General features: G+C 44.1%; 1 protein-coding gene across 1 annotated transcript in view; it reads left to right on the top strand.

The window, feature by feature from the left end:
• LOC135728102 (granzyme G-like) overlaps positions 1-11,642 on the top strand; it is a 37,930-nt gene extending 26,288 nt beyond the window's left edge. The window contains exons 2-5 of the mRNA XM_073813548.1: positions 10,307-10,463; positions 10,779-10,899; positions 11,025-11,252; positions 11,358-11,642. Coding sequence (XP_073669649.1) covers positions 10,307-10,463; positions 10,779-10,899; positions 11,025-11,252; positions 11,358-11,513 — 662 coding nt within the window. The 3' untranslated portion in view covers positions 11,514-11,642. The remainder of the gene's footprint in view (positions 1-10,306; positions 10,464-10,778; positions 10,900-11,024; positions 11,253-11,357) is intronic.
• Positions 11,643-12,032: the final 390 nt, after the last annotated feature.

A 12,032-nucleotide genomic window follows, 5' to 3' on the forward strand; every position in this document is an offset into this window, starting at 1 on the left:
CCATTACGCATTTTTGTTCTGAAGGCCTTCCATACTGACACAGTTATGAAGCATCAGTTGGAGGCTGCAAGCCGACCTGCGAGTCTGCTCTCCGTGCTCCCCCTGGTGAGGAAAGAACACGAGAGGATACAGGCTCGATACGAACACTGTAAATCTAGTGAACGTATTAGGTGTCGCCCAACCAGCAGCTCTACAGATGTCTGTTAGCGAGGAACCACGAGCTAAAGCCCAAGATGAGGCAGCACTCCGTGTGGAGTGCGCTCTCAAATTAAAGGGGCAAGGAATACCCTGAAGATTATAAGCCAGGGCGATAGTATCAACTATCCAATGAGACATCCTCTGCTTAGTGACAGCCTTCCCTTTCTGCTGGCCACCATAACAAACAAAGAGCTGGTCTGAGGTCCTGAGGCTTTGCGTGCGAACCACGTAGAGTCGCAGTGCGCGTACGGGGCACAACAAAGCCATGGTTGGGTCTGCGTCCTCCGGGGGCAGCGCTTGCAAGCTCACCACCTTATCTCTGAAGGGAGTGGTGGGAACTTTGGGCACGTAGCCTGGTCTGGGTCTCAGTGAGACAGCAGGACCAAACTAAAAGCACGAATCGTCAACAGAGAATGCATGTAAATCCCCTACTCTCTTCATGGAGGCCAATGCTATCAGGGTCAGAGTTTTCATTGATAAAAACATCAGACTCGTAGACTGCAAAGGCTCAAAAGGGAGACCTGAAGGCTTCAGCACCATGGACAGGTCTCAGGAGGAAAGAGGGAGGGCGCGAGGGGTTTAGCCTGCGAGCGCCTCTTAAAATGTAATAATTAAATCATGCTGGCCAACTGATCTGTCGTTGATAAGTTAGTGATGAGCAGAAATAGCGGCGATATCAACTTTAATGGCGGAGGGACAGCCTACCATCTAACCTATGTTAAAGATATAAAAGCACAATGTTAATGGGCATTCTCTGGGGTCCTCGCGTTGCGAAGAGCACCGGGTGACGAAAAAGGTTTCTTTAAGCGCGTAAGCCCGTCTTGTGGACGGTGCTCGAACCGCGTCGATGGTGTTAGATACCGCTTGCGATAAATCACCTAAACCTTGCGCGCGCTCAACGACCATACATGGAAATCCCACAGGTCGGGGCGCGGGTGCCATAATGTGCCCCTTCCTTGAGAAAGAAGTTTTTCCTCAGGGGAAATCGTCAGGGAGGGGCTGTCGCGAGGAGCATTAACTCTGAAAACCAATTCCTGGTAGTCCAGTACGGGGCGACTAATAAAAGGCTCTCCTCGTCCTGCCTGACTTTGCACAGTGTCTGCGCAATAAAGCTCACTGGAAGGAATGCGTATTTACGCACCCCCCGCGGCCAGCTGTGTGCCAACGCATCCACGCCGAGGCTGCCCTCGGTTAGTGAATAAAATAGGCGACAGTGGGTATCGTCCGGCGACGCAAACAGATCTATCTACGCACAACCGAACTTCTTCCAAATTAGCTGGACCGTCTGGAGGTGGAGTCGCCATTCGCCGGGGGCGCAGCTCGGGAAGCGCGTGTATTGAGCGAACCCGGGATGTAAATGGCACGAAGGGACCTCAGATGCTTCTGACTCCAAAGGAGGAGATGACGAGCGAGATGCGACAGGTGACGAGAGCGCAAAACCGCCTTAACGGTAAATAACGCAACAGTCGCAATGTTATTGGTGTCGGCTAATACATCCTTCCCTCGCATCTCCATAGCGGAGCGTACAAGTCCCAGATATACAGCGCACCGCTCGCGGCAGTTGGGGTGCTATGCACACCCCTGAGACTGCAAGCCCGTCATACGTGGCTGATCATCCCGTGCTGAGGGCATTGCAATATACAGAATGCCAGGAGACCCCTCAGGGGCATATCTTCTATCGAAATGCCGGGTCTACCACGGGGAAAAATTTAAATGACACGCAGGTGCAATGTTTACACGGTGTATGTCGGTGTGCCACGCTCTCCTCGAGACTCGATCGTAAGCCAACGCTGAAGCGGTCTCATATGAAGCAGCTCGGGCGGCGTCACAGCCGCAGCATGCTGTCATATGTCCAGGAGCTTCTGAAATTGTTTCAGAGGGACCGCGTACTTCCCTCGAATTAAACCGAGGCAAGTCAGAACTGACTGGTTGCGCGCTCTTGTTAAACACGCCAATTAGTCGATCGAGTCTTATTTCCATACTGAGAAAAAGGATCCTCTGCACGGGGCAAAGTTGCTCTTTCCCAGTCGACCTGAAGACTTAAACGAGCGAGATGCGAAAGCATTAACTCTCTGTGTTCGCACACGTCTGCCAAGAACGGGCTATTATAAGTCGACGTAGAAAAAGGCAGAATGCGAACAACGCTCTCTCTCTGACATTTTAATGCCGTGACTAGCACATGGAGACACGGAGAGAGAGAGACAGCTCGAATGGTGTACTTCGTATTAATATGCCCACCCCACGACGCAGAGCGAAAAACGGTCTAAAGCGAGGGGAGATGGACACATAAAGTACACGTCTACAGGTCTAAGGCTGCAAACCGATCTGAATATTGAAATACGAGCCTCGGCGTTATCATCCAAAAAGAACACCTTCGTAGAGCCGGTGCGTAAATCAAATCGATCGTAACCCGCCGCGTATTTTGGGTACTATGAGATAAAGGCTGGAAAAACCCTATCATCATCATCTCGGTAAGAGGGACCGGCTCGAACATCCTTCGCCAACAGGATATCGACTTTTGCACGCAGTACATGTGCATCGGACGCTTTCACTACAGTGAAACGAAAGCCCGAATTTTGGGGTGTGCCGGATTCGTAACCGAGGCGGATCGTGCGTAAAACCCAACGAAACGGGCTGGGAACTGAAGCCAAGCACCCAGGCACCGTACGAGGAGAAATAACGACACTACCGAAGTACCCGCGGTGGGGCAGCGAAGCGAGACAGGTGGGACTGCCGGTGCGTCTGCTGTGACAGCATAAACATCTACAGTATGTGTGTGTGACACTGACCTGAGCCCGCTGAGGGTGACGGTCGTCTGGTCTCCTCTGCGGAGAGCGCAGACTCCGATAAGGGTGCTGGTGGTCCGGTCTCCTCAGCGGAGAGCTCGGACTCCTCAGGTCACCCGCTGGCGATAGAGGAGAGGTAGGGTGAGCTGGTGTGTGCCCGCTCACGGCTCTCTCGATCCTCTGGAGACCTGGAGAGGGAAGAGGAATGCACTCTATGTGTGGTTAGTGGGTACCGGCTAAGCAGCCGGTGGAACATATGCAAACCAAGGATTTTCCACCCGACCCTCTATCGGGGGAAGGAGCTCCATCTCCTGAAGAGTGATCCTCTGCCAATCCGGGTCGCCCTTCACTGGCCACTTAAACTCCCGATTTTCACGGGAAGCGGCTAAGCGGGCGGGCGAGCTGCTGACGACCGGTTCCCCTGCGCTGCCGAGATGGGGTCCGAGGAGGGGAACGGAGGTGGTCGCCGCAGGACGCCGACAGCGAGAGGCAGACTGAGGAGCCGGCGTGGTGGACCAAGGGCAGCTCTGTTCCGCCGGGGCATGACCTAGGAGATCGCCTCAGTCTGTGCAGCGGAGCTGTACGACTCCCCTGGCTCGCCGAAGAGGCCGGTCTGTGAGACAGGAGCATTCAAGTTGTTCTCGTCTGCGTCCGTCATGTCAGCCAGACACAGCCAAAGGTGGCGATCTTGAACCACTGAGGTGGACATCGCACGACTGAAGGTCGCGGCCTCCCTGGTAAATCCTTTGTGAGCCTGCAGCAACGTTATTACGTGCAGGGCTGAAGCCGCCTCTCCGGCATGCCTGATGGCAGCGTCCGTAACCGGACGACTGTCTACAAACACGGGAGGGAAGGGTTGGGTGGTCCCTCCAGGAACGCATCCCGCTCCACTGAAGGGGTCCCCGCCCTTAGCGGCTCCGTGGTGAGGGAGGTGAGGGGTGAAAGCTGAACGGCCGGACGGCCGCAAATCACGTCAGCTCTTCGTGCCGTCGGGGAAGAAAGGCACAGGAGGAGAGGACCGAGAGGCCCGAGCAGCTCCGAAGTACCAATCATGTGGGCGGGACGGTTCGGGCGGAGAGGGGTTAACCTTTCCAACTCTACCGTCTCCGCCGCTCGCGGGCACGGCCGCCATCTCCGGAACGACTCTGCCTCGGAGGAAAAATGGACACCCCTCTGATGCTGCAGAAGTGACGGGACCAGCAGGAGGTCCAATGGATTCGGCAGACATCGTAGAACACGACTCTGCAGTCTCCACCGGAGCCTCAACCGGCTGAGGATGAGAAGGCCGGTAGGTGGAGGACGCATCCTCCGTCCTACTCAGCGTAGTGACGCGAAGGGCGCCCTGCGAGCGCTTGACAGCCGCACCATGGCGGCGTCAGCACTGCAAAGGCGCGGACAGCGTTCCCGTAGAAACGACAGTCGTCTCCGCAATCCAAGAGGGTTATGCTCTCACAGAGAGAACAGAAACTCTCCACGAACACAGCCCCGGAGTGCTCGATGCCTGAGCACGAAGACAGCGCTCGTGACCGTCACTGGAACCCTTATACTTCTCGCATCCAAGATCGCACGGGCGAAAAGCTATCCTGAAAAGGACGCTGATCCCCGCATATACGAGAGAGTGGCTGCCTTTAACAAGGCACAAAGCTCTCTCGTATCACTCTTTTAGGGAAATTCACTCAGATGCTTAGTTGATGAGCGCACAGGAAGGCAACGCACACACTAAACTCAAAACAATAAACAGATGTAGAGCCGTGGAATAAGCGAAGCGTCCGCTGTGATACTGCTAGTTCAACCAACTTCAGCAATCAAATCCCAACAGAGTAAAGTAGCTTCTCAGTAGCAGATAAAGCCGGCTTTCGAAGCGATAAAAAGCTAATTTCCCTATTTGCACCTGCTGCTTATATACGCACCTGGCGGGGCGGCGCCAGCATTATGCAAATATCTCAATGCCAAGTTCATTGGCGTTTTAGTAGTATACGAAGCAGATTGGTCTCTCTAAGCGAGTTCCCAATTCGTCGGTCACGACGTGACGTCGTAGTGACCGACTGAAAGGGAACTTACTCTAGTCCTGCACCTCAAAGGCTTATAGTCCGTACAATAAATGTTCTGTGTGTAGGGATTTAGACAATTTGTGCAAAACCTGGATGATGAATCACGCAGGTAAGAGGCCCTGGAACCTGTTGCATTCTCCTTAAAACCTAATAAGTAAAAACATAGCACAGTCTTTCATAATAAAGTTTACCATAGTAAAATAATGTAGAACTAACATTCATTTCAATTAATACTTTCTTTGTGCTACATTTGGTGTTTCCATATAGTTTGCACAGTAAAATAGTATGTAAGCAGTATTTTATAATTAAGTTTACTATAGTAAAATAATGTAGAAATTACCAAGTGAAATCGTTTTATAATCATTTCAACAAATACTTTATATGTGCTACATTTGGTGTTTCCATATAGTTTGCACAGTAATACAGTATGTAAGCAGTCTTTTATAATAAATTTTACTAGAGTAAAATAATGTAGAAATTACCAAGTGAAATCGTTTTATAATCATTTCAACAAATACTTTCTATGTGCTACATTTGGTGTTTCCATATAGTTATGTAGTACGTTATAATTACCTTTTGGATGTCTTTGCAACACATTTTCGTCTTCGTTTAGCATTCTGGCAGAGCTAAGGACACCTAAGTTAAATCCAATCGCATTCATTGACGAAGATCGTTTATATCGTAACGGCCTTCTGAACTCTCTGGATCGAGCTCGAAGTGGTAAGGCAGTACAGACACCATCGTTTATAGAGAAATATAACGCTTGTTTACGTTGCCTCTGAGGCTGTGACTCTCAGTCAGAATCTGTGTCAACCCACGCGTAGTCAGGGGCGTAACCTTTCAAACACACGCCGAACCAAGCTGACCAATAACAGTTGAGTAGTCATCTGACCAATCCGATTACACTAGACATTTTGGGAGGCGGAGACAGGAACTAAACCGAGCGTTTTCCAGACAGTGGGAAATCGGTGAGGTATGTAAGCAATTTATAAGACTCACAATGCATTAGTTCAAGTTTTAATAACATGTATGTACTATGGGATATTGCAATAACGTGCTAACGTGCCAATTTATTAGCATAATTGGTGCTCTTTAAAATAAAAAGTCATGACAATTTTTCATTGTTTTTGCGGCTTGGCTTCCTCTGTTGGTGTTCTTGTCCACTCGGATGATGAGTTGATATCGTCTCACAAATGCTGTTCTGCATTACATATAAAAAACATAAATGAAAGCCTTCAGTAAATGTTTCTTCACTGTGCCTTGACAGAAACAGAGTTTTCTGAGCCAGTTACGTTAATAACTTATGTGCTAGCTAACCTGCTACCGTTAGCTAGCAACTTTCTTGAAAAAACATTGTCTGAAATGCGTGAGTCATGTATTAACAAAACCAGTCACCTTATCCAGCATGCGGATCCTGCTAACATCACTCGCAGCCGTACTCCACAGTGTAGAACGTTTTTAAAACCTCTTAAAGAAATTTCACCTCAGGATCGCGTTCCAGCAAACCTCCTTCAGACAGCCGCGCGTTCTACACCTGCGCAGTAGCCTACGCATGTAGTCGTCTTTTGCTTTAGCGGGAGCTGATATCTGCTGTTGTTTCATTCTGGTTTGCCATTGCATAAAATATATTTGGCTAAAATAGTTGATTTTACAGTAAATAAATTGCAAAGCACCACTTCAAATATGTCCACAAATGTAGGAGTTTCCTGGTAAATAGGGAATAAGTTGCTATTTTTATTGTACTTACCTTAAAAAAAGATAACCACATTAAATCAGCTGGACTTTTGTTATTAAAATCAAGTAATATAGGCTACTAAAATAAAAGTGATGTGCTGTTATATTTATTTGCCGATGTGGCTCATATGAAAAATTCACAATAAAAATAAATAAATAAATAAAACATAATTTCCCCATAGACTTGACTAAGTCATACATACCACGTAATATTACAATAGGTACCCTGTTGTTATAAAATACTTAGAGTATAAATAATTTATAATTCTTCATATTCTTACCCCCTTATTACCCCAAACTTAAAATATTATTCCCTTATACCTACAAGCACGTACTGTAGAGGTACCCTGTTGTTACAAATAGGTAAGCTGTAAATTCGGTTTAATTACGCTGTACTTTGCGGGTCGTAAAATAAAGTGTTACCGTTAATTTTCGTAAGGGATAGTTCCAAGAAATGTGTTTAACTCTTTCACCGCCAGCGTTTTTAAAAAAAGTTGCCAGCCAGCGCCAGCGTTTTTCATGATTTTCACCAAAGTTTAATGCCTTACAGAAAATGTTCTTTTTTAAATAAATAAACATACAATATACCAAATGAAAGAACAGACCCTCTGCTTTCAAACAAAAAAAACCGTTTCATCCTACCTTTAGTGGTTCTTTTGCAATCAGCTTTTGAATATGGGTAGGTTTTTGCAAAAACACCATATTTTGAGCAAAAATAATTCCATTTTTGTGACTGACTTTTCATAGAGATCCCATTCAGAGCGATCTTTAAAACAGACACGGACATGCAGCAGCTTGCCATAGGGCAATACTTCCGGTTTTAAAAAGTTGGCGGTATTGCGGAAAGACGGAAAATCTCGTCATTGGCGGGGAAGCGTTTTCTCTTAATTGACGAGATATCTCGTCAATGGCGGGGAAAGAGTTAAGTAACTGAGAAAAACTGTAAATAAACTGATCTGAAATCAGTGCATGCTTTACCTCATGTTATGATGCCTAAAGTTTGCCTGTTAAACAAACCAACGAGGAAAGGTGGCGCTGAATAGCTCCATGATAAAACCTTAAAGGTTTGGACTGGCAGATGCCGATTGCAATGGGATTTCCTTCCCTCTCACACAAAACTCGACAACAAGTTTATAAACATACAGTACAGTGGTGTTGCTCAGATAATGCATGTGCATGTTTAAACTTAAAATAAACACCCGATAATCTAAATATTATGCCCTAGTTATTTGAGTTAATAATGAATTCATTAAATTATTTCATTTAGTCTATTTGTATTTTTTATTGTCGGGTGATTTTTTTTTGTCTTAATCTATCCCTGTTTATAGACAACAACACACGCATGCACAAACATATTTTTTCCCCAGTGTGTATTCTGGTCTTTACACCAAAGCTGTGTTCTGTGTCGTGAAATCATCTGTGCTGATCTTACTGGATCTATCCGCTGCTTTTGACTCGGTCAATCACCACATCCTCCTGTCGACCCTCATGGCTATGGGTGTCTCTGACACATCGCTTCTATCGTTTAAATCATACCTCTCAGGTAGGCCATTCAGGATATCCTGCAGAGGTGACATCCCCAAACTCCAAAGTCTCGATATCGGGGTGCCTCAAGGCTCCGTACTTGGACCACTGCTCTTTTCAATATACATGACACCTCTGGGTTCTGTCATTGGAAAACATGGCTTTTCCTACCACTGCTTTGCGGATGACACTCAACTTCACTTGTCGTTCCACCCTGATGATGCCCGCATCTCAGCATGCCTGAGGGACATCTCACTCTGGGTGAAGGATCACCATCTCCAGCTTACCCTTGCGAAGACAGAACTGCTTGTCATATCATATGAACCAAAAGATTCATCACAACCTTTCCATTCAGCTAGGTTCCTCGACCATCACGCCATCCAGGACAGCCAGAAACCTGGGAGTGGTCATTGATGATCAGCTTAGCTTCTGTAGATTCATTCTCTTCAATATTAGGAAAATTAGACCTTTCCTAAATGAGCATGCTACGCAGGTCCTAGTCCAAGCTCTTGTCCTGTCCAGGCTGGACAACTGCAATGTGCTACTAGCTGGACTTCCAGCCTGCACAACCAAACCAAACCCCTACAGATGATTTAGAACGCAGCAGCAAGAGTGGTCTTCAATGAGCTAAAGACTGGCTCCCTATAGCAGCTCGCATGAAATTTAAAGCTCTGCTCCTGGCCTTTAAAACCACCACTGGGTCAGCACCCCCTTACATTCACTTGCTTATACAGCCTTACTTACCCTCTTGATCCCTGCGCTCTGTCACCGAGCGACGGCTTGTGGTGCCATCTCAAAAAAGGGAAAAAACATTATTGCGTACCTTCTCTGGAGCTGTTCCACAACCGTGGAATGATCGGTTAAAAACCCATCTCTTCCGCCATTACCTCACTTCCTAATTTAAGACTTACTGTCTTTTTTCCCTTTTTTCCCCTGATCTCTATCAAATCATTCTTACAAAAAATCTAACCCATGGCTATGTAAACTGTATTAGACTTGATGAGACTTTTTCCAGTGCACTTATGTATTGCTGTTCTTGTGTTGCTATAATTGCTTCTATTGCTTAACTCATTTGTAAGTCACTTTGGACAAAAGCATCTGCTAAATGACTAAATGTAAATGTAACGTTAATGCTATGAAACAAAGTTGTTTACATCACAAAAGTTTTGCTTCCACCTCCAAACTAGCAGCATGTTCAACATTTCAGACTGAAAAAATAAAAAGGTTTTTTATTATACAGAAGATGCGAGAAAGAAGTAATGTATTATTTAAAAAAAAAAAAAAAAAAAGAAATAAAGTAAAGTAAAAAACAAGCACAAAATTTTATTTCTATGGCTGTCCAACATTATGAACTTTCAAGGCAAATGATGCAAGTGGCAAATCTCATCAGATCTTGACTTATTTCAGTTTTATTTCAGTCCATTGCAGTCACATAAGGACAGAAAAACACCTAAATTCAATCAGTTAATAAAGATCTATGAGATTAAACATTTCTGGCAGATATGTTTGGATCAGATTAGGGTCGGTCAGTGATTTTCCAGGAGACAGATTGGACATCGCTGACATAAACATGTATGTTTGATCTTATCACCAAAAGTGTGGTTACTTCATGATAAATCAGCAAACACTTATGATCAGCACTTTTCAATGTTAAATTAAATAAACTGATCTGAATTCAGTGCATGGTTTAATTTATAGCTTCATCTTCCTGGTCTGAGTCCCTTGACTCTGTATTTAAATCAGAAGACGACTTCACTGTGCTTCACACATCGCTGGACTGAACAGTGACTACAATGAGCATCTTTTGGTTTATAACTACACTGCTACTGCTGCACTCCTGCACCCCAGGTAATGACTTAATATCAGACTACACTAATAACAGTAGACAGTTTCTCTTAACCGTTTAAAAAGTTCTTACAATAGGAGGAAATTGCAGTGAATCTGTTTTTCGCCACGCAAACTGTATCACATTTAATATTCTTATTTGGATATGTATTTACATTCTCTCTTTAGGTGTCGGCATGGATCATGGTATCGTTAATGGTAAGGAGTCCATTCCACACAGCCGCCCATACATGGTCTACATTCGTGACAAATACACACAATTAGCATGTGGTGGATTTTTGATAAGAGAAGATTTTGTGATGACGGCTGCCCACTGCAAAACAAAGTGAGTAAAATAATTTACTATCAGTGACATCAAAACACAAACTTTGCTTCTTATATTTCACAATAACAAGCTAGCTTGAAAACTAACATTTTTCAATCAGGTGAACAAGGTCATTGAAAATGTGGTCTTGATCAAATTAACTTTATAACCAATGCATTTTTACATCTAACAAACATTTAATGACTATTATTAAACTAACATACCTAATAAAATGAATGTATATTTGTACATATGCACACAACCAAAGTATTGTTAACTATTGTGTAAGGGTTGAAATAGTGGCTTTTAACATTTAGTTTATTTTGTTTACTTTAGACATCTCATGGTGTATTTGGGTGTTGATGACACACATGATTTACCTGAGGGTATAGAGGTCGATGTCTTTTCACATGAAAGTTTTGCAAACAAGGCAGGTGATGACATCATGCTACTAAAGGTTTGTCTTCTTTCTACAGAATTTATTTTAGCAGCTACTAATCAATTTTAATGTGCATTTTTATGTGTATTTTTTTTAACAATTGTATGATCTACTCAAGCATCTTTACATGTCTTCCCATTTAGCTTAAAACCCCAGCGACTCTGAGCAAGACGGTGAATATCATTGCCCTGCCAGAAACTAATAGAGAGGAAATCTCAAGTAACTGCATGGTCATGGGTTGGGGATGGCAGGAACACGATAAGAAGTCTCAATCAAGCGTCCTGAGAGAAGTGAACTTGACTCTTTTAGCCTCTGAAAATTGTGCCACACCTCACACTTTATGCACTAAGGAAGAAGCCGGGCCAGCACGGGTATTTATTTGATTTCAGCTTTCATTTATTCTGTTAAATAGAAAATGTAAATTATTGTTATTGTATTTTAATTTATGTCTAACTCAACCACAATTTCATTCACAGGGCGACTCTGGCGGTCCACTTATTTGTGGAAATGAAGCAGTGGGCATTGTGTCTTACTACATAATGAATGAGATTACAAGCTATCTTACAATGTATACTAACGTTTCTCACTACCTTCCATGGATTCATAGTAAAATCATGAATGCACCTCTTTAAAGCATCATGAACCATGGAAGGCAAAGCTGGATAAACTCAACATGTTTGATATTAAAGCACTTCTGATTTATGAAAGCTCTTCATTTGCATTTTAATGTACTTGATTGAAATAAAGGCAAATCTTTATCACTTCATGAGTCTGTTAAAATTATTTCTGCAACTACAACCTACAGTACAGTACATAATCTACACTGTTAACGATTTCCCTGTATTTTTACAGTACGGTACTGGCAGCACGGTTGCCAGTAAGTTACTGTATTTTGGTTTTACAGTACTGTACTGTAATACCATTTTACAGTACACAAACTAGTACTGTATAGTTACAAAGCAGTACTGTACTGTAATTTTACAATATTTTATTACAGTAGTCTATTTTTACAGTAATTTACTGTAATGTCTATATTGACCCATAAATACTATTTATTACTTATTACAGTTAATACAATAATATTATATAAAATAGCTAGAGATTTAGGTTTAAATCTATAGTTATTAATATGGTAAAAATGCTATCCTTGA

This window comes from Paramisgurnus dabryanus, chromosome 24 (genome assembly GCF_030506205.2).
Source record: "Paramisgurnus dabryanus chromosome 24, PD_genome_1.1, whole genome shotgun sequence".
In the NCBI taxonomy this organism is placed as follows: Eukaryota; Metazoa; Chordata; class Actinopteri; order Cypriniformes; family Cobitidae; genus Paramisgurnus; species Paramisgurnus dabryanus.